Source organism: Musca autumnalis, unplaced genomic scaffold (genome assembly GCF_047663935.1).
Source record: "Musca autumnalis isolate F117 unplaced genomic scaffold, ASM4766393v1 scaffold_4, whole genome shotgun sequence".
NCBI lineage: Eukaryota > Metazoa > Arthropoda > Insecta > Diptera > Muscidae > Musca > Musca autumnalis.
Window position 1 is genome coordinate 95,858,926 of NW_027411977.1, and position 27,262 is coordinate 95,886,187.

The 27,262-nt window shown below is 34.8% G+C and overlaps 1 protein-coding gene across 1 annotated transcript; it reads left to right on the forward strand.

The window, feature by feature from the left end:
• Positions 1–1,447: 1,447 nt before the first annotated feature.
• On the forward strand, positions 1,448–25,673 carry LOC141400591 (F-box/WD repeat-containing protein 7-like). The gene is made up of 7 exons (XM_073979855.1): positions 1,448–1,687; positions 19,277–22,922; positions 22,985–23,166; positions 23,239–23,464; positions 23,525–23,735; positions 25,172–25,343; positions 25,430–25,673. Exons 2-7 carry the CDS (start codon positions 19,368–19,370, stop codon positions 25,539–25,541), a joined length of 4,458 nt encoding a protein of 1,485 aa, XP_073835956.1. The 5' UTR covers positions 1,448–1,687; positions 19,277–19,367; the 3' UTR covers positions 25,542–25,673.
• Positions 25,674–27,262: the final 1,589 nt, after the last annotated feature.

Here is a 27,262-nt window from a genome sequence, read left to right on the forward strand (position 1 = left end):
ACCATTTTTATTCAAAAACGAAATTCCCTGGTTTAGTTGGCTATATAGATGGAGGATGTTCGTCATTTGTACTTAAACTGTCACCAAATTCATTTGCAAAAGATTTGCTGCTGTCCGCTCCAAAGGCGATAAATTCACTTATTGCGATGGATATTGATACACAAAATTAATTAATGATGCAAAGAATCAATAATTGTTAATAAAATGTTTATTTTTCCTTCTATTTTACTTCTTGTTTCTTCGAAAATGTTCAGTGCAACTGAAAATATGTGGTTGCTGAAAAACAGCCGCTTCGTCAACTGAGATTCGCAACTTCAGTTGAGAGTTGCCATACGTGGATCAATTTTGACAACTGGCAACGCCACTCAACGATAATTGTTATCGATGATCGACCCCTTAGTTCATTAATTTTCATTCATCTTTTCCCTTTTTTCTAAAAGTTTTTGTGTTTTCAACAAATTTTTCAATTTTGAATTTAGACATGTCATAATTATTTTTTTCGATAAATTCTCTCATTTGTTAGGGATGGGACATATTTTATCGTTGTTCTGAGAGTATTTCTACTTGAACAACATAGAAAAATCTTCGTTCGTTCTCAGAATTTTGTATGGGGAATCAATTAATTTATTCGTATTTGAGGGTCGAACGACGAATAGAGAACGGACGACGTACCGTGGAAACGGGCTATAAACAAAATATAAAAAGTGTCAAAAAATTATCTTAACCCTGCCACTATGTTAGAAAAAAATCACTTACGATATGTTATGACTTTTGGCTTTTTATTAAAAAAATTTAATAGCATGGTACAATAATTCTTAGGTAGGCCACAGCTAACAGCTGATTACAATTTTTTTTTTGTTATGGCTTAATCTGTCAAAACCTTGTTGACATGCAGAGTTGATATTTATTATTGATCAAAAAATTCAACTCTGTTCTTTGTTTACTCATCCGTTATCATTCATCAAAACAATTTTGACGTTTTAAGCCATAGCGACATGGTTGTATTTTTTTGGCGATTCTCATACCTGGCCTACCTATGAATTATTGTACCATGTTTAATAGTATACATTTTGAAAATATTTCTAGAGCTTGGGATCATTGCAATAACTCTTGTGCCAGACATTAAAAACAACACATGAAAATATTATGTTGCCTTCCCATCACTAGTTCAGCTTTCGACAGGGGCTCCAACTCCACTCCATTAAAAATGTCCCTCTCATGAATTACCGCAAAAATGTTCGCGCTCAAGTCTTTATTTCTTTATTTAAGAAAATCTTAGAAATTTGTCTTTTATTCTTTTACCAGCAAGGACGCAAAACTTTAATCAAACGTTGATTGTGTTTTCGTCTTTGCCACTTTACGTTAGCTATAATCGTGTTGTCCTTCACTTTACGTTCATCAATAATTATGAAAAATAAGCCATTCACGATTAGTGACCAAAACTGACGCAGTACAATCTTTACTGACTTCGGCTTTGTTCTTCGGTCAAAGAATTAATAAGCTGCAATTTTTTGCTGCTGGTCGTTTATTTTCTTAAAAATACTTATATATCACTACAAAACTTGCAAAATAATTTACAATTGTTCTGAAAAGTAAAACAATCATCCAGGAAAACATACAACGTTTTCCCAAAAGAAAATTTGACCAAGAGTATAGAAACCACACACGACATCTTAATTGGTTTGAGGTAAGAAAGAGTGGTTAAATGAAAAAAAATTGCAGTGTGTTTTCTTCACAACGAAAAGAAGAAAAAATTTCATAATTCAAGAACGTTTTTGGACTTAGCAAGCAGCACAATTTGCTAAAAACATTTGTAAAGGAAATAAATTGCCGTTAATGCCATAAAAATTCAAGAAAAGTAACAAAAAATGTAAATGAAAGACATTTTTTGGGAAAATATATCTCGTAAAACATTGAAGAAAAGAAAATATTTCTGGGTGTCGTGAGACTTGGTCATATGTGTGCGTTTTTAGTGTATGTGTGTGAGTGATTGTGTTATCCCCTCTTTAATATGTCGTTGCGTAGTGTCCATGTTTATTTAGACGCGCAGTGTTGCATTTTGCAGGTGTCGTCGTCGGATGTTGTTTTGGATCGATGATGATGAACATTTTCTAAGGTTATGGAAAAGAATTGTCATCAGACAATTCTTTTAATGTGGTCACTTTTTTATTGCTTCTAATTTGGTTTTGTATGACCTGCAGATGAACACTTGTGGTTTACATATTTTCTATGTTTCTCCTAAAGTCACGAATGGATAAGTAAGTTTTTGTTATTATTTTGATTTTATTTATGCGATAAATTTTGTTTTTATTATTGTAGAAAACAATGAGATTAAAACATTTTAGTAGCCTCGAAATCGTACACAATATGAATATTAGATAATTGTAATTAGGAAACAAAAACATTTAAGGGAGTGTCAAGACTATGACTTAATTCTTAAATCACTTCATATAATTATTACAAAAACCATAAAACCGCAACATGGTTATGTCAAACTTTAGCAAACCTAAGCATCAAAGGGTCGAGTTTAAAACGCTGCTACCTTTTTACGTTTCTATACCCTCAGCATTTATGCTAATATGAGTATATACACTTTCATATGGTCAAAATCTTCATCATCGAAATATGGTTTTAGACAAGTATATTTGGACGAAATCCGTTTCAGACAATTTGTAGTTGTTTTTGCCATGTCCGTCAGTCTGTCTGGCTGGAGCGCACGATAACTCTCGAACAGATTAACCAATTCGGTCAACAATGCTTTCGTAATATTTTGTCGAAACTTCGTTTACACACGATTACTCTTGATGGGAGTAACCGATTTTGATGTGCATCCGGTTTCAGTAGCACCCATCAAAAATACACCTATTTCAAATAGGTTCTTCAAGAACCGCGGATGTGCCTCCACATTCTTTTTTTGCGTAAGATACCCATATTACTCGCGTGTCCCTGTAATTTATGACACGCGTTTTCGCAAATAGTATAATCGCGTATAAGGGATTCCATTTACGTAAAAAAATTTAAAGAAAATCGCGGTTTGGTATGCGGATTTATCAAAATACATTTTTGCTGATTTTCCTATTTTCAAGGTATCTATATCCGCTGTTTTAGTGGGTGGATTCGATCGCGGAAGGGCTCCTTAGATCCGTCGCGTAAAGAAAAATTAAATTCACGAGGTGTTCAAAGGAAATTCAATGACACTTGTAAATTTTACACGCAGAAAATTGGTTTTTGAAGAAAATTCACGCATCAAATTGTGGTCTTTAGACTCCAATTGCAAGGATGCTGTGGAGCACACTCATGAGATATACATTAAACGATGTAAAATCACGAGTTCTATAATCCTATTATTCAAAAAACCCCGAAATTCCGGCTTCAGAATGTCAGTATCAATTTTAGGTGGTTGCAGTGGATATATCGAAAAATCATACACTAGTAGCATGTTGCCCATGGAGTATTCTTTGAGTCTTTCTTTGGGCTTAGGTCTATGAAATGTAAGGTTAAGCCATAAATCGGTAGGGAACATAAATAACTTGTTGGTTTCAACCCATTTTTATCCATTTTTCTACATTGATACCAACACAGCTTCCACGAAAATAAATTTTAATGTTCGACATTATGGGGTCCCTCCTAAAACACTTCATTTTAAAGATTTACAGTCATGCTATATAGAATATGTTAATAGTTCGCGAATTCTGTAAGGGTGAAACTAGGATTCATCAATTGTAAAACATTTTTTGCTTTTACCATATACAGTTTGATACGACCAAAAATGTGCCTCATTGAAATAATGGTTTCAGACCACAAGTTTTTTTGGATGAAATTCTTTTCAGACAATTTGGAGTCGATTTATCCATGTGCGTCTGTCAAACGGATCAACCGATTCGTTCCAAAATTTGGTATTCTTAATATTTTGTCAAAACTTAGTATGGGACCCCATAAAACCAAACTTCCTGATTTAAGGTATTTTTAAGATTCTAGCTACATTGGCTCCATTTTGGCACTTGGACTTTCAAGAGGTCGGGAAACTTCTTCACCAAAAATTGTAGGAAGAGGTCGACGTTTTGGTATAGCCCCCATATAAATGTACCTCCAGATTTAAAGTATCTTAGCTATAGTTTTTGACCGAATCAGCTGAAATTTGAATTTGAGGTTCCCAATGACCAAAAACTTCTCCACTAAAAATTGCCAATATAGGTCCACCTTTTGGTATAGCCCTCATAAACAGTACCTCCCGATTTTAGGTATTTTGGGGATTTGACCTAAGTTTTTGACCGAACTAGCTGTAATTAACCGTTTGAGGTTCTCAGTGGTCCTGAAACTTCTCAACCAAAACTCGTCAAATTTGGAATAGCCCCCATATAACTGCACCCCCCGATTTTCGATATTTGGAGGATATTAGCTACATTTTTTAACTGAACTAGCTGTAATTTTACACTTGAGGTTTTCAGTACCCCCATATAACCATATAAAAGGCAACTAATTCATTTCAGTTCAGAATATGTATTTTTCTTTTCTATACACGAACAAACATATAAAAGTTTTGTGCTTTCCCACACGGGTGATCCACCATAATACCAGTGTTCATATGACTTTGTTCATTCTCATGTCTTACGTATATCCTTTACACAGCAAAGCTATTCCTAAATAGCTAATTTCGCATGATACGGTATCGGCCAAAACTATTTTTTTAAGAAAACAAAGTTGTAATTTTTATTTGTATTTTTCTTTTTATTTATATCTATACTAGCTGACCCGGTTCCGCGTTGCTGGCCCGTCGTTTTGGATTTCCGTGTAAGGCTTAGTAATCTATCTACAGTGTATCTATCTAATATTAGGTCTGTACGATAACCCAAAAAGTTGTACAAATTCGTAAAAATTTTTACTGAATGCTGAAATTATCCAGCAAGAGAGAGCGAGTTTGGAGAGATTTTTGAAGAGTTTTGTGACTGAGAACTTGCAAATTTTTGCTGGGAAAATTTGTCCCGCAAAAATTTGCAAGTCTGATCAGCTGACTTTTAATCACCTGTCAATGTAAACAATTCGAAATGTTAACATTTTTGACCAAGAAAATTTCACAATTTCACATTTTTTTAGATTCTAAAGCGTTGTGGATAGGATTAAAGCATTAAATAGGTAAACTGCAATTTTAAAATTTATGTTTTTGTTCCGTTTGGTTTAAAACATCAAAAGAAACAAAAACAATTTTCATACATTTTCGGAAAAGGCTGACTTTCTTGCAAGTTTTTGCAAAATGCTGTTCCATAACTTTCTGCAATTTTTCTTGCTTGAGAGAGTAAAATTCACTGAGACAGGTTGCTGGAACTGGCTGAGTAATTTTTGCCGGGAAAGTTATTGTACACACCTATTGATACCCCTTGATATTCGAACCGAATTGACGATAAATCGACGTTTTGGTATAATCCTCATGCAATGGTATCTCCAGATGTAAAATAGAATATTACTTTAATTAAAGCCTCCACCATAATATGAATGGTATAATTAACTTTATGATTCTTTTTGTAAACCATCGGAATATTCGTGGCAGAACCTATAAAGTATATATTCGTGATCAACATAAAAAATAAGTGAATATAACGATGTCCGTCTATCTGTTGAAATCAAGATACAGCGATATTTAACATAGAGCTTTACAATTTGGTACAGAGGTTTTTATTTTTTCTCGTAGCATGTTTGGTATTAAAAATTGGTTATATCAGTTCACATTTTGATATAGCACAGACTGACCGCCCGATTTTCGGAATGTTTAAGGTTTTAGTCTCATTATCCCACCGAAATGGCTGCAATTTGATATTTAGTATTCAGTGTGGGTATAAAACATAGAATATTCGGTTAAGGTCCAGGTTTCTAAGTAGTCTTTATTGACCGGTACCTCTCGATCTTCGGTATTTTCAAGTTTATAGCCACATTATTCATACGAAATGGCTATAATTGGTACTTAGTCTCCCTTGGGGGTATAAACGGCATATAGGACGGTACCTCCCGAGTTTAGATAATTTGGAAGTTTTTTGTCTTCATTGTGGGTAGAAGTTTCTTATGTAGCCTTCATTGAGCGATACCTTCCTTCAATATTTTCAAGGTTTTAGCGGCATTATTCAAGAGAAATGGCTATATTTGGTATTTAGTCTTCCTTGGAGGTATCAAATATTTTAGCAGAGAATTGTCGGTATAAAACCATGTTTTCATTCATAAAACCTAAACCTACCGATTGGGGATTTTTAATGTTTTAGCCACATTATTTAACCTGAATGGCTTAAACGTGATTTGAATATAATTTATGGTGGTGTAAGAATAAAGCTTTCAAAAATTGGACGCAATCGCGGTATTCTGCTTCCAAAACACCCATTAATGGCAGAGGCCACAATTGCAATTGTATTAAGTACCAATACGTCTAATAATCTCTGATATTTAGCGATTTGTTAAAACCCGTTGTTATAGATGCACCGAATTTCTGGCCCATCGCTTTAGTGACCAATGTACATTTTTTAGACGTTCTAGTTATTTAACCATCTTTGAAATTATGTTTGCCTTATTTCTCAATCGATTTTTTTGGAATTTCGGTCAAGGGTACATGTCCCTTGGCCATGTTATTTGGGTTGTACTGTATTCCAAAATGTGGGGTTGATCGCGCTTTCCCAATTATGGAAGCCAGTGTTTATAGGGTATTTGTAGTAACGCTTACTAAAATTAAGGACATTACCTATAATTATAAATTTTAAAAAAAAATTAGGTTGACCGCGATATTCCCCTTCCGAGATGACCACTCAGGATCAAGACAGTTATTACCATAGTATTGCAATCAATTTTTAAACAATACGTCCAAAATTATCTTTGATTTCACGTTTTCTTAAAAAATGTTGTGGGGGAGGTACCCTGGTCACTCCACTGACCAGTATAAAAAATAGCTAAAAACCTATTCTCAGACCTAAAAACTCAACATACAAAATTTCATCGAATTCGGTCCAGCGGTTTCGGAGGAGTTTAATTTCGAACATCATGGCAGTCTCGAAGAATTTTATATATATATAGATTACTGAAAACACAAATATAAGGAATTCAGAATGTAATAAACAAAAGTTAAAATTCAAAAAACATTTTAGGTCGCAAATATGAGCGGACAAAACTAAGGCACCCCTCAAGTTGAGGGATAACAAAAACCATTGAAATCATTATTTCGTTGCGTATTCTTTATTCTGGATGACTCAAGCACATCTTTTAGGCGTAGATTTTCATTTCAAAAAAATGTACTGGCCGATACTATACGTCTGATTTCGGGTCCGAAATCGTAATGACAGTTGTACTGACTTGATGACATAATTTGGTTCGGAAATGTCGTTTTCGCTCAAATTAATCATCAGCCCGATCATGAATGTAAACTCCCCGTGAGTTTTGTCTTTCTGTCGTTGAAACTTAATGGAGAGAGTGAGACAACTCACGGGGAGTTGGTATTCATGATCGGGTCCCATAAATTGAAAGTTACGAAAAGACATCAATCTGATCTTTAATTTACAAGAATTTTTTCCCCCAATTCCTCTATCCGTGCCGAAGATCATTTACATTTCCCAAAATGTTAATTTAAATTGAAATGTTCACTTGCCATGTTGTTCAGTCCATTTCCAAAATTCTTAATTTAAAAACCTCTGATACAACTTTTTAGCGATATGGAAATTTTTCCTATACTAAATTCATCCAAACAAATTTAGCTTTTTTTCCGGATTTTGGAGTATAGTAGATTTACCAGATCTAAACCCGAATTTTTAGGGTTCAATTATTTCGCTACTATTGGCTTAAGTCAATAATACTTTTCATATAATGGAGAGACAATCGTCTTTTCTTTTCCTGCCTCAAGGGCATAATCACCGGATGATTGATTCTTTAGCTATGTGCTTCTGGTAAAACTGTAAATATGAGCGTGTTAGAAACGGTTGTACAACAGTTCAGCTGTGGTGTTCGTATGTTTTTTGGTGACCACCTTTTTATGTTTTTTTTATCATTTTTTTTATTTACCACCTTTTCCTCCGCATTCTTTTCTCTCACTCTTCGTGGTGCTATATATGGTCATAGACTGCGTGTACCTAAAGATTTCGAGGAGTTTTAAGAAAGTAGTTTAATTTCTGCTTCTACTGTAGATTATCATTATATTCCAGCGGATAGTTTAGTTAATTAAGTTAAGTAAATTTACTTTTATACGGGATATGGCAATATTTTCATGCAGTGCACAGTGGCCAATTTTACGAAAAAACTGTCCAAAACTCTAAAAAATAATGGATTTAGACCTAACCTTGGGTTCTAATGCTTTTCGGGTCGCTGGTTTCCATTTTCATATTTTTAACCCCAGGCGATCATTATAGGGGACTTTTTGGCCCTTCTCCTATATAATGTGATCGTATCATATCAAAATATTCTACACGTTTGTTCGCCATCAATTTTTGCTATGGGTCCTACAATACACCAAAACTCTATATCTCACCTAAACACCAGAAATATGCAAAATTATAAACACATTCTAGGGTTAAGGGCGTACTTCATGTGGGTTTTGGCAAAATTGTCATACAAAGCATCATTTTAGAAGAATTACGTCAAATGCAAAAATGTTCTCCGCTAAATTTCACTATAAGTCACCAAAGAAATGAAATCTCTATATGTATTACATACCACTGAAATATCTGTATCAATTTTGCCAAAAAACCAAGAAACTAAAATGGGGTTGCAAGCTTTTACCATTTCTACAGTTTTGAAAATATTTGAGTTCCTTGCACTTTAGGTGTATAATGTATTTGGCAACTTTACTGGCAAGAATGCGAGTAATAAAAAGGGTCTTTTTGGTCCCTTTTTCCAAAAATCTTTAATATCTACTAAAAAATGTGATGGAATCAGATCAAAATATTCTAGAAATTTGTTCGCCATAAAATTTTACTATAGGTCCTAGAATACATCAAAATTCTAAAGTTTACCTAAACGCCAAGAAGTTACCCTACCTATGCTATATTCTGACATTCTGAATGAAAGAAAATCTGTACATATCTCCAAGACAAAATATCGCATAAAAAGGAAAAGTGCAAATATGTACAGGATGTTTCGATGGAAATTGGTAAAAAAAACTCTTCCCTTTTCATGAAATTATAAGGTACACAGCCCAACTCGATCTTACAACTATTTTCATCATTTATTGTGAAAATTGACATATAAAAAATCAACAAGTACGGACATCAATTATTAAAAAAGGCGCACTTAATTGGCGACACTGACCATTTTAAATTCGTTTCACATACCTTTCATTACAATTACACCAAAAAATATTTAAAAACAACTTAAATATTCCCAGCAAAAATTTGGATCCGGTAGTCATTACGTAACCCATTACAACGTTATGAAAACAAGCTACTTTTCTCATTACTAGTAATCTGAATAATGATGGATTATTTCTTAAAAATTTTACAAGGCAAACCTACTTACTTTCGTCCTTTCTAAGTGCTGAGTACGTTGGCACAGACCGAGTGTGTCCGACTAAATCCTAGGGTTGTGTGTTCAACGCTCACCGTAGGCACTCGACTTTTTGTTAATAAAAAATAACAGTTGGTAGTGACAGAGTGTGTTCGTGGCAGAGTGTGTAGTGTATTTGGCTAGAAATCAGAGGTTCATGTGTTCAAGTCAGGCAGAGCGCTAAATAAAATAAAGCAAATTTAAAACAAATTCTCCGCATCAACTGTTCTAAAAATAGAATTTTTTCAGCTTACTTTTCAACTTCTAGTGGCCACAGAAAAACTAGATATTCTAGTGGTCATAAATAACTAGTAACTCAGTGCGACATGCCCTTGTAAAAATAATGGGGAAGAAAGGGGATTTGTGAGTAGTTACGGCTGCCAAAAGTCCTTTTCCAAATCCCATTATGTTGGGAGGACTTTTTTTGCTGGGTTGAGAATTGTTTTCTTTGATATCCTTTTATACCAGCTTATTAAACAAGAAACGTATATATTTTTTCATAGCTACACGCAGTGTTCGATTTTTGGCCAGGATTTTCGGAAATTTGGCCACTGTGCAGTGGTATAAATCTGGAGGCAATCCAGGTCATGATTCCTTTTATGACTAAAGTAGTGAAATGAGCACATTCTAGGTGCATATTCCTTGATCTTAACACTTTCCGTAGTCTTTTTCTTTGGTCGGTTACTAAACCGACGTCCCAACCATAGAGATCATGACTTCGTATACTTTAAGGATGTAGAAGATTCAGGTACACACTTTTACGGTTAGGCGAGTTCAAATGTAAGTTCATATTGCACGTGAGAGCTAGTTACATGAGAGCACAAAATATTTAAATTAAAATTTCCCACAATCTAAAATCTGGTCTTTTTCAAGGACTCTTGTTTACATTTATGTATGTATGTCTGTCCACAACGAATAATGGATATTAAAATCTCTTAAAGTTTCATATTACTTTTCTGTTTAGGCCTTTCATGCAAAAAAGAATTGACAATGTGCAAACACGACAAGATCAATAACTTCCTGAGAAAAATTAAATACTCTATACTAAACACACAGGTGGGACGTTGAGAATATTGGCAGGGTTCGTTGACACAATGAGACAATGTTGTATATTATGATGATGGGAATGAATAATTAAATTAAGATAGCTATAAGCCAAACATGAGCTGCCATCGGTGCTGAATCGTTATTTACCAAAAATCGATGTAAAGCAAATATCACATCTGTGAAATGAAAGTGACAATGAAGATGCGTTTTCTTTATATTCCTACCTACCTGACTGGTGGTTTTATAAAATGACTTGTTGTTCATTTTGTTAGCCTGTAGATTTGCAAAGCCCTAAAATGCATTATGGGAATTTTTCTGTTCGCCTCTCTCTTTCGACACACACACAAACATACATTGAATGGTTTTCTTACACTTTGTGTATAGGTTCAAGTTGTTGTTCTTCTTTTTATTGTTGTAATTTACGATATTATGTAAAAGACATATTATATGGAGAATCTTCGTTTCCCATTGATTGCAAATTTGTTATGCTTTACAGCTGATTCGAATTCAATCTTTATTTTTGCCAAATAACAGTATGTATTTGTATGACGGTGTATGTGTTTTAAGTCTTTTCGGAGAATTGCTTTTTCCCTATAACTCGAAAGATGTGGAACATAAGTACATCATATTGTATTGAATAGTAATTTGCAATTTTTGTGAACCATACATTTGCGGACATTCAATACCACCATGGACTTAAGCCCTTGACTGTGTCACACCTGTCAATAACTAAGGTATTATTTTGTTTAGTTGTAATAGTATACTTTTGCAAAGATTGATACCACAATTAGATAGTGGTTATGATATTTGTTTGCCTGTTAGAAATGGATGTTAATTGATATGAGAGCGATTTTATAGATCTGATCCCTTGATCACTGTATTGTTGTTGTTGAATGAAAGAAATCAAACGAGTTTTAGCGAATCATTTGAAATATGGGTGACAAAATTTAAACTTGTTTGAAATAATTTTAGTATCAGGATGTGATGTTTTCGAACAGTACCCAATGTGTTAATCACGGTGAAATATGAGCTACACAGGAACCTTCATTCATTTCAATAATTATTTCCTTAATTAGTTATAATTTGTAATTGTAATGTATAAATATGAAGATGAAATGTGTTTGACAATATTTTGTTGTATGCAATACGTGTTATTGGCCTTCACAATTTCTTTAATATAAATGGGAGCATCGCATTTTATATTAGCCCTTCTTTGTACAAAGATGGAAATTTCCATCATATCATTAAATTCCAAAAAATATATTACTTTATCACTTTATATATCCTTTTTGAAAATAGAACGCCAAAAAATTATATATTTATTTTAATTTTTTTATATTTAAGATTCTGGAAATAGTTGAAATAGTGTTAGTAAATACGGTTTCTGACTTGAAAAAAGGGAAGAAATAAAGTATAAAAAGTATTTCATGACGAAATATTTTAAAAGATTTAGTATTTGGCATAGTGGTGTTTTTTTTGTCTCCTCTTTGATCATATTCGTAAATTTCACACACAGTGTTGCATTTTTTGTAACATTGTACCAAGTGTACATTTTGTTAAAAATTCTTTATGTCAAAAGAAGGTGTTTTATAAAAAATATTTCATAAAAATGTTAAAAAACTCATAAAAAATAATCATTTTATGCGTTAAATAATTTTTTATGCACAAATTCATTGCAAAACTTAAATTTTGTTTCAATTTCTCTTACTATGTTTTGCAACTCTGATTAACAAGAATAACCACCACAAAGAGGAGACAAAATCTCGTACGAGCAATCGTATAAATGTAAAACACCACTTAGTTTATACTATAAACATATAATAACTTTTTGTAACTATTTTTTTCAGTAATTAGGAGCTCAAAATATATCACCTCCATTAATTTCGTAAAAAAAAAACTTGCAAAGGAAGGCTAGCTCAATGATATGGGTTATACCTTTTATAGCCGAGTCCGAAGGGCGTGTCTTAGAGCATGACTTCTAGGGCAGGCTTAAAGTATTGCAAATATATAAATTGAAATTTAACCTCATCATAGGGATACCTCGTGGGGGACCCTAACAATCAACTCATACCAGTTTACCACATTTTCAAAAATTATTTTTTTTTTACGTCAATAAGGGACTTTTTAGGGAAACGGAATTAATACATTGAATGGAGGGTAGACTTTTTTATTTTATTTAAACAAAAAATATTACAAATAAAGTTATAATAAAAATTATAAAAAGCTCCAACCAACTAGGGCTATCGGGGTTATTTAGAATTAAATTATTAGTAAACTAAATGCATTTGTAATATTATATTTTATGATGAAGATGTAATATTTTGAGAAAGTTATATATGTTTATGATGTTCTCATGAGATGGGGGAGGACAGCCAATGTAGGTAGTTAAATTTGCTAGAAAAGAGGGAATGGTAGTTTGATGGAAGTAATCCTTTTAGTAAGATGATTGTCACGATTTTAGGGCATGCTGCACCAGGTATTTTATACTCTTGATTATTGTTGGATTTCCGTTGATTATTGTAGGATTCCTGCTGGAATAAAAATTGAGATTTTGCGGAGATTGAAGGTATTGGACATTGACATAATAGGTGTCTTCATTTCATTATCATCACAAAGTCTACAGTTGTTCTTGTTGGTTGGTTTCGTGGCAAGTCTACTGTAGTAATCACTGTCGTTCCAGTAGTAGGTATTCGGTCGGTAATAACTCTTGTCATATTGCGGATGTGTGTGTGTGTTTTTTTTTGTCCTTTTTATACCCTCCACAATATTATGGAGGGTATATTAAGTTTTCATTTCTCCTCAAAGTAATCATTTTAGGTCCCACAAAGTAAATAATTTCTTGATCATACTGAAATTTAAAATTTAGCCACGTCTGTCCATCTTAAAATCATTCTATAATCCGATAGAATTGAAGAAGGTATCAGAAACTAATTATGGCTTCGTAAAACTTTTGGTATTGAAAATGTACTATATTGATCCACGCTATGGTATAGCGTATATAGCACGACTCACGTCGCTTTATGGAATCTTGAAAATAATATTCCCAATTGCCATCCGAATTGGTTGTAATTTGTGATTCCAGAGGTTAACATTTCTAGCAACAATTATTTATTAGATCCCCCATTAGCGCAACACTTCCATATTACATATTTTCGAGTCTAGCCCACATTTGACCAACGAATTGGTTGTAACTTGGGATTTTGGATTTTCAGATGCTAGGATCTATATAGTCAGTTTAAAAATAATTAAACTGACTATATAGGTCCATCTTTGAACGAGACGCGTTAAGGCATTGATCCGATTTACCCACGGTATTGTATATAAATGGGGATTTTGTGTCCACCTTGTGACGAAACGCGCAAAGGAATTTTGATCCACGAATTGGTTGTAATTTCGGATTTTGGGTTTTCAGATGCTAGGATCTATATAGTCAGTTTAAAAAATAATTAAACTGACTATATAGGTCCACCTTTGGACGAGACGCGTTAAGGAATTTGAAGGCATTGGTCTGATTTACCCACGGAATTGTATATAAATGGGGATTTGTGTCCACCTTGTAACGGAACGCGCAAAGGAATTTTGAAGGTATTGGTCCGATTTACCGACGGAATTTTCTATAATTAGGAATTTTGTGTTTCCAGAGTTTAGAAAACAGTTTCACAATAAAATTTCTTTATACATATGTGGGTCAACGATTTGGTATAGTTTCCAATTGCTGAAATCTGGTTTCAATGTAATTTGTGGTGTAAAAAGGTCGGTCCAGCCGAAATCCCTCCATATGTCAATAGTTCGTGTGTATTCAATAAAGCCTGTCTCGATACGTCTCATCAGGTGTGTAGAGATGACATTTTGAAAGTTAATGAACCCTCCCTTAGCGATAAGCTGAAAATTTCTGGGAACACAAAAAACGCAAATGTCGACCCATCATATCATATCATATTATTCCTTTAATTTACTTAGACATTTTTTAGACATATTTCTTCTTCAAGACAAAATTCAATTCCTTCGTTAAGGGACCACGAAAAACAGAATTCGAATTTGATATGTAAATGGTTCTCACGCAAAAATTGCTTAGCTGTAGCAAAAAAAAAAAAAACTACCTCTGGTAATAGTAATAACACTAACATTTGTATTAGTCATACACACAAAATAGCGCTACACTCGGATCATTCATGTATAACAGGCAGAGCAACAATATCCATGCTTGATATTTGTGCTGCATCCAGCTCATCGGTATGCTGGTGTTAAGGTATTGTGTTGACTTGGAAATATTTTGCAAGGTGATTTTTGGGAAAATAATCGCCGTCGCAGACATTTCTGCCGCCTTGGTTGTGATGTTGTTTTTGGTGCTCTTTATCCATCCAAAATCATTGGCCTTTGAAACGAACAACAACATTCCATTCTTGTTGTTGGTTTACATTTTTTGCTTTTTGAAATCTCAGGCTCAGTTTCTTCCTTGCTTCAATTGTTTATTATTGTTGTTGTGTTTGTGTAGCTGTGCTATATCGTTTTTGCACTTGGGAGATTTCATTTCTTTGTTGTTTTTTTTTTTCTTCTTTATAAGACTACAGCTACAACGAATGAACGTTTGAGCGAACTGGGTTCTCTGTAGTAGCAGCAGACAAGAAGTTAACAAAACTGTGTTCCTTTTTGTAGAAATTATATGCACAGCAGGAAGGCAAAGATGGCCTTTTAAAAGGGCCTTTTATAACCTCCATCATAGTATGTAGGGTAAATTAAGTTTGTGTTTGCGTTTCTAATACATTGAATAAATCATTTGCTACCATATAATGTGTATACAGTTAGTCAACTATATTATTGCAAACGATGAATTTTTAAGAATTTAGACGTTTAATTAGGAATTACTACTAGAAATTCTTTCAATAATGTTGGGCATTTTGTAAATATCTGTTGATTAACCTGATAATGACAACACCAAGCCAATAAATCCAGAAATCGGTTGGAAATAACAAAAACAACGGGCAAAAAGGATAAGTACCTGGTTTTTGTGGTGTCAACTAAATAATTGCAAAATGAATAAATGTGCAATAAAATCGTGGAGTTTCCCCCGCGAATTTTTGCATTTAAGGATTTTTAAGATTTTTGTGGTATGTGGACATGTAGATCCATAATTTTTGATCATAAATTAATTTTTGTGTGTGTAACATAGACGGTATATTCAGAAAAAGAGAAAGTCAGGTTAACGGTTTCGAAAATATGCTACATTTGGTCTATTCCAATTATAATAATAGTAAATCCGAAAGAGAAATCCCTAAAATCACCTCTCGTAAGCTAAGAAGTGTATACAACATCATATACCGCACCGAGAAAGAAGCCAGGTTCAAACTGAGGGCGATACAGGGCAGGTCCAAAATAGTAACCTCACGGATTGACTGTAGAATGATTAAATAAATTAACGAAATAGCCCAAAGCAGCACCAGAAAATAGCTTTTTCTAATTAAAAGTGATTTTGGAGTAAGTGTGTCACATGGAAAAGTCAGAAAAGTGGTACATAATAACAAACACTCATCACGAGAGACTAGGTAAAAACCATTGCCCTCCTATCACAATATATAGAAACTATTCCGACTTGTTATAGACAACTTTTCACGCCATTTTTAGTATTGGGATGGTGTTATGTTTTCTGATGAGACTAAAATTATGTTGTCCTATCACAATGGACTTCAAAAAGTATTGGGAAAACCCTTGAAAGCCATGGAAAACAAAAATTTAATACATACCGTAAAGTTCGGAAAACTGTCACTTATAGTATGGGGTTGTATACCAAGCAGTCACCTTGGTAAAAACCTGATTTTGGAAGAAACAATGAAATAGGAGGTTTATTTAGATGCTTTGAGAAAATATTTAACCAAAAGCGTCAAGAAATTTGGGCCAGATGACCCTGAAAATTTAAACAAATTGCAATATAAGTACTACCAAGACAACGACCCTAAGCATAAATCTAATTTATGTAAGACTTGGTTGTTATACAACTGTACCAAAGTCATTTACACCCCGTTCCAGTGTCTAGATATTACCCCAATCGAAAATTCATAGATACACCTCAAGGAAAAAGTCGCGAATAGGTCGCCCACTTACCTGGGGGACTAAATAAAATGCAATAAAGAAGAATGGCTAAAAAATGCCATTGGAATATGACATTCCGAAACTTATTTATTAAATTCAGATACGTTTACAAGCTGTTTTTGATGCCAAATGTGGGAATACGAACTATTAGAACCAACTTTTCGAAAAATACCGTGAAAGACTGAAAAGTTGTGAATTTTGCAATTCTTTAGTTGACAGCGCAAATAATGAGTTTTACTCATTTTTGTTAATTTTAAGAAAATGTTTAGTGAAATTTAGCTACTTTTTATTTTATTATATTAATAAACATGTGTAAGAATTGCATTGTTAACAAAAATATTAATAATGATATTTATTTATACCAATAAAATGATGTTTTATTTAAAATTTTGTAGTAATTTTGGTTTTGCAATAATTAAGTTGACTAACTGTATATTCATGATCAGGATAAAATTCTGAATCGATTTACCAGAGTTCGTCTGCTGTATTTACTATAGCGTCCACAATAAATATGCTGGCACGCTATATTTTTGCAATAGACAAAATATAGACTTTTTCCATAGACAGGTCAAGTTCAGTCAGAGCCCCATATAACGGTACCTCCAGATTTTCGGTATTTTGCTGATTTTATCTACAAATTTTAAACAAACTAGCTGTAATTTGACATTTGTGACAATTGTCAACATAGGTCCATGTTGTAACAACTTTTTAGACTGAACTACCCGTTATTTGACGTTTAAGGTTCCCTGCAGTCATATTTTGGTAAAGCCCCAATATTTCGGTGGTACTTCCCGATATATTTTGAGGATATAGCTACATTTTCGATCAAATTGTCTGCTATTTGACATTTGAGGCTCCCAGTGGTCTCAAAACCTTACACCAACAATTGTCAACATATGTAGGTCCATGTTTTGCTATAGCCCGACTTCATATAATGGCAATGATTCGAAAACTTCTCCAAGATAAATTGTCTGTCAGCATTGGTTTATCATACATACCCCCATTATTACAAGTCTTCTTTTGTTATATTTTGGATTTACCGAACAGATTTAGAGCGTCCCGCTCAACTTAGAGTTAAAAGTGATGATTGAATTTCAAGGAGGAGCTTCTTGATATTAACTTTCAATGTTAAAATTATATTTTTTATGCCTCCAAATTGGTTTATTTTGCGTTTTCAAATCCATCAGATAGTAAAAGAATACATATAATAATGGCCCATACGCTTCTTTCAATATAATAGAATAATATATTGTTGTAACTGCTGCATCCATCTTGGGCCTATATATAGCGGAATGTCTTGCAGCAGCTATTAGGTCCAAACAAATGTTTGTTGAATTACATGCATTCTGTTATGTTCTTCTTCGTCCACACGATTACTAAAATATACGGAGTGCATGTGAATGAATGTTTGTTGTTGTGGTGTGAGTATTTTCCCATCGTTTTGTTATGCTGTTGTCTAGTTGTTGTTATTGTATATTTGTATCTTCTTATTTTACTACCATTTTTGCTGCTCAACGTGAGAATAGCAACTGCCGTTGTCGTCGTCGTCACCAGTTGTGATCTTAGTACCATGGTGGCTATTGTTGTTCACACTGGGAAGAAATAAGAAAAAAAGAACAAGATGGAGGCGAACACATACAGCTAAAAACTGTTTGCTTGTCATCTTTTGGCTGCTGCGTTCTCGTAATGAAACGCAGGATGGACGGATGGTATGGTATTCTGCAGTTGATGCCTCTGCTGCTGCTGCCGGTGTTGTTGTTTTCATTTTGTTTTTGTAATAGCATCATAATTATTATCATCTTCCATTTATACGATTCATCGTTTTTATGCCTCTGTGGATGCAGCACTGTCTGTCCGTCCATCAGTCCGGCTTTCGTAGTATGTATATATACATACATATATATGTATGTACGTTAGTATGCATTGTATGTTTATTGTCTTTTGTGTTTGCTGTGTAGTCAGTCTCCACCACTATGGGAATTTTGCCATTTTTGTTTTTTTCTTAATTTCATTGCGGAATGTTGGCAGTTTCTGTTTTGGATTTGTACTGGTAGGCTGTTTGGTTTTGTTTTGTGAAGATCGTTTCGTCGGTTATGTGTCGCACATAGTACTAAACTCTTTCGTGATGTTTTCTGTGTATGAAAACGTTGAGGATATAATTTTAACTACTCTCCCTTGGACATAATAATTATGAGTTGATTATAGTGCATCGAAAAAGAAGTTGAATGATTCGCAGTGGTGTGGCTGTTGTCGTTATTTCAATTGAATGTCGCTGTTTGATTAATTTGTGGTAATTATAAATTGTGTTCGTTTTACCTTCGACGAATCGACGCTACAACATAAAGAGAACTACCAATTCCTCTGAAAGGTTTTTTTATTAAAAAAATGTGTGGGAATTTATTTTGACCTTTGTGTGTAGAAGTGGTAATAACGGTGGCAAACATATGGGTGTATAATATTCTAACGTGTCAGTGATTTTACAAAACCAAAAAAAAAAAATGAATTTCAAATTATTATACAAATTTTTGACAATTCTATGTATTTTAATAACAAATTACGTTCCGCAAAATCTATATAATAATTTCTTAAATTAAATCAAATATAAACTTCTTCTAAAACCCTACAATTCTTTTCTTTTTAGTGATTATTTGGTAAAGTTTACCACAGTCTATGAAAGAAAGAAATCTGAACAATAATAACATTCAAAAAAGCCTTAACTAATAAGGTGTATTATGGAAGAAAAATGTGTCGATAAATTTAATAGTGTTGCATTAAATTTGTCCAAAACTACAACAGATTCAATAGCTACTTCTGCAGATTGTGTGGCATCAACGTCATCAGAGCCGGAAAGTTCGTTGCAGAAAATAACATCAACACCATCCACAACTTACTGCCATTCTGATATTTCTTTAAAATCAAACTACAACGACAAAGCTGTAGATTGTTATAAGCCACTAAGAAGTCATCGCTCCATGTCGCTACTACAGGAGGAGGAATTCGAAACTAATTCACAGCATGCTTTTGCCGAAGTTGTCCTTGATGATGAAACCACAACGTCCGGTGTATTGGAGGCTTACGAAATAAGTTCATCAAATTTGTTACCACCATCTTCGACACATGGTGACGATGATGAAGTAACGTCAGAGCATGTAGCTACCGTTAATGATGACAACAGTTCTTCAACAGATGCCATACAAATAATAAAAGTGTCATCGGATTCATCAACTGGCTCATCGACAGCTAGTAGTAATGCGTTCTATAATTCTTCCGAAGTTTATGTAATCAATGACGATGATGATGATGACGACGATGATGATCATGATATTGTGGAAGATGAAGAATTAACAAGGAGTCAAATCATCAGTAATAATGTAGGTGGAAATATGGTTGAAGAAATTGATGATGACGATGACGAGGAGGGGGGAAATGCTGATGAAGAAAATATGAACACAACCAATCAGTCTTCAAATATGTCTTCGGGAAGAAACTCTTCGAATGCCAAAAACAATGGTGTTATAATGAGCACCAATGGTGCCATGATTTTCCTGGAAACACCTGTAGTGGAGGAGCAGCAACATCATTCCCTGCATCACCACCATGACCAGATGAGTTCTTCATCTAAAGGTGTCAATGAATTTGCCAATGATTCTAGCGTCATACCAAAACGACTAAGTGATGAGTTCTCAAAAGACGCAGGAAATGTTGGCGACGAAACACCCTCCTCTTCTTCAGTTGCTAGTAGGAAACAACATCATCAACCTAAAGAGCTTATATACGATTTGAGAGAATCTCTTGGAAGTTCGGACAATGAACGCATGTCATCCCGCTTGAAAAAGATGAACTTGAATCAGATTAGCAATTGTACAAATTCTCAGGATTTACCCTCTAGTAGCTCAATGTCTTCGTCCAGAGGTGTTAGCACTTCGGCAAATGCAGCATCATCGTCTTCATCCATAGTTATGCCTTCGATGTCAGATATTGAATCAATGGACCTCATTGAACGTCGAGATTTTGAGCACGAGCAACGTTTAACGGGTGGAATTATCCTAAAAACAAGTTCATTCAGCAAGGACAATGTAATGAATTTGGGTATGGTGAAATCACGTTTTATGATGAATGACAAACTGTCGTCTCGCAACACAGCATCTACAAGCAGCAGTGGCGATGACCATCAACAACAAACTACAAGCAGCAATTCCAGAGGATTTTCTTCTGACAGCAAATGTACCTACAAAGATTTATCCGCCACACCAACAAGTAGTCGAAAATTAGTCGTACGTCTGACCAAATCAACTGCCAAAATGAATCTGAGCAACACTCTAAGTCATCATACTCAACAGCAACACACAGATCAAATGAAGACATCACATAATGTCCCCAGCATAAGTGAAAACAATCAATTGAACAAATCATCGTCACCTGTTATGGTATCCTCAGCATTAGCAACATCATCCACCACCACATCCGCCAATAACGCCACGCCATCGAACCTTACATCGGTCATAGTTGAGCCTGGAGCGGCATCAGGAATGGGTTCTTCCGAAATCTATTCAAATTCCAATTCAAATGATAGTCTCATATCCAGACCCTCATCTACAAGTTCCACCGTGACCAACAAACAACCAAACTATTTACGTCAGGAGAAATCACAAGAAGATTGCTCCGGGCCATCTACATCATCATCAACTTCAACATCCGCAACAAAAGCCTCCTCTTCATTTTCTTCTTCTACATCATCCTCTTCATCATCGGTAGTAGTTCGAGTCTTTGAAAATGGTTGTAGTCGTACCAGTGCTATTCAGCCTCTGGTAAATAATTCTAATCATAGTAGTAACTCTTCTTCGAACGATCAACAGGACGATGATGTCCAACCTTCAACATCATCGGCTAGATGTCAATACGCCCCGCCACCTAGAAGCCACAGACAAGTCAATGCCAGCGCTCAAACAAACGAAAGATATTTATCGCGGAACCGCAACAACAGTGACACCTCCTCATCCGTAGTGGCGAACGATATATGTCTAGGTGGAGCTGCTGGGGGTAGTAATAATGCCGGTCCTAGTTCCAGCCGCAATAGTGTCAGTCGTCGCCCAGAAATTTCTCAGTTTATAAATAATGGCTTGCGTTTGCTTAATGATCACCACCACAATGTAGATAGTAATTTCTCTTTTAACAATCAGAGCTCTGCTTGGAATGATTGTGAAGAGAACAATTCCGACATTGAAGAAATATGCACGTGTCATCAAAGCTCTTTCGGAGACGGCAGTAGTCATGGAGGCAGTATGAGCGACCTTAATGACGGAGTTGATGATTTGGACTCATCACAAGCTTATGGAAGTAGTACTAAAGATGGTGGAGGTGATCTTTCCTACAACATAATGCAAAATCTATCCATATCGGAAGATGTCACAGCCGCCTCGCCTGATTATAACATCAATCGTAAGCGTAAATATCACGACAGTCGTCTCATGGATCATGACTACAATTCCACAGCGATAACGGGTAGTGGTGGTTGTGGCGGCAACATTGGTTCAGCAACAGAAAGTAATAGTCGTAAACGCATAGCATATGATTTTGCATCAACTCCTAGATCCTCACAGTCGAATAACAATGCCTCCGGTACCATGGTCCTTGTTTCGACACCATCATCAGCTTTACTTGCAACTTCAGCCACAGGTTCTCCTTTGGGTAGGCGCACACCACGTTCATTAATACCAACACGAGATAATCCGCCACCCGAATTGCAACAATGGCTTCAACAATTTCAACGGTGGTCCCATGCCGAACGTTTGCTGGCCGTGGATCGCCTCATTGAGCACTGTGAACCCACACAAGTTCGCCATATGATGAAGGTAATCGAACCACAATTCCAGCGAGACTTTATTTCCTTACTACCTCGAGAATTGGCTTTGCAAGTCCTTTCCTATTTGGATCCCCAAGATCTGCTAAGGGCTGCCCAAACTTGCCGCAGCTGGCGCTTCTTATGCGACGACAATTTGCTGTGGAAAGAAAAATGTAGACAAAGTCAAATATTAACCGAACCTCGCACAGATCGTCCCAAACGTGGTCGAGCAGGAAACATGCCACCCATAGCGTCGCCTTGGAAGGCTGCCTACATGCGTCAACATATAATCGAAATGAATTGGCGTTCAAGACCCATTAGACAACCCAAAGTTCTAAAGGGTCATGATGAACACGTCATTACATGTCTGCAGTTTTCGGGCAATCGTATTGTATCGGGCTCCGACGATAACACATTGAAAGTGTGGTCAGCTGTCACTGGCAGGGTAAGTAATATTGTCTTCTTAAACTCAGCACATTGTCATTAATTTAATATTTCTTCTCTTAGTGTTTGCGTACTCTAGTGGGTCATACAGGTGGTGTGTGGTCATCACAAATGTCCGGCAATATTATAATCTCAGGAAGTACAGATCGCACTCTTAAGGTGTGGGACATGGAAACGGGTCAATGTGTACACACGTTATTGGGACACACATCTACAGTACGCTGTATGCACTTGCATGGCAACAAGTAAATCCTCTTTTTAAATATTTTTATTTTCTACATTCAATACTAAAACAACGACGATTATTATTGTTACAGAGTTGTTAGCGGTTCTCGAGATGCAACTCTACGTGTTTGGGACATTGAACAGGGATCATGTTTGCGGGTATTAGCGGGTCATTTGGCAGCGGTACGTTGTGTGCAATACGATGGAAAATTAATTGTTTCTGGTGCCTATGATTATATGGTTAAAATTTGGCATCCAGAAAGATCGGAATGTCTACATACCCTACAAGGTCATACGAATCGTGTGTATTCACTACAGGTGAGTTATTCTTTGGATTGTTTAAGAGCTTTAGTTAACAATTGTTTATATTTACAACAGTTTGATGGCGTTCATGTGGTAAGCGGTTCTTTGGATACATCAATACGTGTCTGGGATGTGGAGACGGGTAATTGTAAACATACATTAATGGGCCATCAAAGTTTAACTTCAGGCATGGAATTGAGAGAGAACATTTTAGTGTCCGGAAATGCAGATTCAACTGTAAAAGTTTGGGATATTACAACCGGTCAATGTCTACAAACATTATCCGGTAAGTGTACAAAATAATATGTATATTTTGTGTGTATTAGAAGCTCGCGGCAGCTAGAACTGGGTAGTCTGACTGACATCATCCTGGTCTTCTCATGAAAATTATCCTCATTTGTCATGCTCGCCATTGTGTGCCACTCGAAAAGGCAGTCCAGTCAGCAGCCGCTAGTTACAAACCGTCGACCGATGAATTTCTACGTCCCTATCAATATCGTTTTATCCTCACCTGAGGATATCGCCAGCTTATGGTTTTGGAATTTTGTAACTGGATTTCACTTTCGGTTTGATGTAAGTTGAGGACCAACCAACCATCTCAAGAATCTTAACAGTATAAAAAGTGGAGATAAAGCTGGCTATGGCCACAAAGTCAAGCTTAAAGTTGACTTTCTCGTTCCGGAAGTGAATAGGACAAACTAGTCTTTTCCGCAGATGACTTCAGATTTCGTTGGCGGAAGAAGTTTGCTTGCTAGGTTAGGCTGTTGCTGTATGCAGCAGCATAGGTTTGATGCTGGGTTGGCAGCCACTGCTCGAAACGCTTCTGGTTTCGGGTCAATCCGGTACAAAGAGCCCACTATCGTGGGATTAAGGTTAATATGTAGCGCTTACGTCATCGTTGCTGATCTATGCCATTAACAATGACCATGTTCTCGTTGAGCAAGATGTAAGTGTTGTTTTAGGGTTTGTAAAACGAATGTACTGTAGAAAGAAGGTAGTTCGGTGTATAAGAGCGTCGCTCCTTCCACAAGCTAAAGATTGAGTTGGAAAGGTGATGTGCCTGAATTTTTGCACACTGTCGTCAATACTTGTCCAATAGGAATTGAGGCGATTACGCCATTCAGCTCGAGTTGAGGAAAAACTAATTTGGTGTGTCTAAACAGATGAATATATTTATGGTGGATGTACTCCGAAGCATTTATACGAAAATAGTTGGTGATATTTTGTGAGTACTAGACCATTTCGTATCTAGCAGCTAAATATTGTAAGCTTGGACATCTTTCGGAATTTTAAAGATCTGTCCTGACACGACTGGGACACTTCTTTATTTCAATCTAGTACATAGCAGGTTGAGTTCCGTTTACATTATGCCACAATCCAAGTTTACGGCTGATATGTGTGTGAAACCAAGCTGGAAATCTGCAATTGGATAGCTTTATCTGATGGTGTCTTTGTGGCGTCTATATTCCAATTCGACATACTGTTGGGTCTTATAATTTGTTATAACTTTTGTTTTATTTGATAAACTGTGTCCTCAGTGGTCAGACCGCAAAACTCTGCTCAAAGATGTAAAGATAAATCCAACAAAAAATCGCGCCTTTCGTTGGCAACACTGATTGGTTTGGACAATAGACAACATGCTTTACCAAAAGCCGAAAGTATTTCCCACAAATTGTCTTTATTTTCTTTCTATACATTAACATATTTCCTTTAATATTGCAGGACCAAATAAACACCAATCTGCTGTTACATGTCTGCAGTTCAACTCACGATTTGTGGTTACCAGTTCAGATGATGGTACCGTTAAACTATGGGATGTAAAGACTGGGGAATTTATACGTAATCTTGTGTCACTTGAATCTGGTGGTTCGGGAGGTGTTGTGTGGCGTATAAGGTAACTTTTAAATTATATTCTGATTTATCAAACATTTTTCTTAATCACAAAACTCTCTCTCTCTCTTTCTTTGTTTCTTTCTACAGAGCCAATGACACTAAACTGATATGTGCAGTAGGTTCTCGCAATGGAACTGAAGAGACAAAATTAATGGTTCTTGACTTTGACGTGGAGGGAGCTTGTGTCAAATGCTCATAGGATATAAAACAAATGCAAATAGTAAACTTTATCACCATAATCGTCGTGACAGTGGTGGTATGAATGAATACGCACATAACATTTCTAATGATTGTGGTATAGAGGATATTAAGCAGCAATTTGATATAGAAATAATACTAAAGAAAAGACGCCAATTTGTGGTTTATGCCTACAGCAGCAATACTGTAAGAAAAACAAACTTTTTTGAAAGTAAATTGTAAAAAAAAAATACTGCAAGGATAACCTATTAAAAATCTAAACAAAAGCTTTATAAGCTTCAAAATATCACCCCAAAAAATAACTCTAAAAAGGCAGCCGTTTCAACGACAAAATACATGGACAGAAACATTTTATATAATACATGTTTTTTTGTTTATTTAGTAATTTGCAATATAGAAGTTTTATGTTGACAGATCATAGGTCTACTTTTAGAGTGTGTATAAAACTGAATGTAGAACTTTTAAATTGAATTGTTTGTTATATACTTTGTTGCCTTTCTTAGTTTAAATTCCAAACAATATATATTTTATGCAACTTGGTCTTGTATTGCTTTTGTTTACAGAAACACTCTTGAAAAAATATGTTTTTGCTTACAACAGAACTGATATTTTTATAATTTTTTTCTTGTTAGAGAACAACATGTTTAAGCAATTGCAGCGATTTGTAGCTTTATGTTTATTAATTAATAATTAAGTTAAATCCAAATGAAATAATGAATGAATATGAAAACCAAGATAGAGAAATATTTCTCCATTGTAAACTCTTTATTTTGTATTTTTCTTCATTTCTTTTGTGTCACTGTTACGTTTATATTTGCTATATCTTTCGTTTGTTTGAAATGATTATGAATGAAATAATTTCATTTTTAAATTGAACACATAATTTTCATCTTCAATGTTTTCTATTTTTATAATATCTCTTAAAATCAATTAAGCTTCCAAATGTCCAAAAACAACAATGAGTGTTAACCTATAGAAGAATTTGTTTTTGTTATTTTTCAAATAATTTTTGTTTGAATTGATCACATCGTTCACATTAGTTTAAATTAACACAATGATTGTTCTATCTACTATAAGTATAAAACTTTGAATTTTCAAAGTTATTCAAATCAGTCTCTTACTTAATCCACATCCTTTGTTTTTTTTTCTCACATTTCTCTTTTTTTAAAATCTCAAGTAAATTTACTACACAATGTTCAAATGTAATTTGACGAATTTTAGTGGAATTTCAAAAAAAGGGAGAAAAATGCTGCGTGCTGCGCTTTAATTTGAAAACTACCATGTAAAGGCGTTTAATAAAAAATATTTTATTGTTTTTTAATATATATTTTTATGTTTGTTGAAATCCATCCCTCAAATTGCATTTGAAAGTGTGTAGTCTCGCTCGAAAATGTGTCCATCATGTTTACAAAAAGATAAACATTTATTATGAAAAAGCCCCAAATATTGCCTGTAAAATAACAACAATATATATTGTACACAAAACAAAATATATATAACAAATAATTCTTATATCTAGTATAAGTATAACAATTAAATTCCATTTCAACAAAAATGCAACATCTACAACTGGACATATATAATATATATACATATATAAAACAGTATACATATTGATATATGTATGAGGTGTTACTAACCCCTATACAAACAGAACCATTTAAAGAAATAGCTTTCATTTAATTCAAAATACCAATATAAATAAACAAAAAGAAAAAAAGC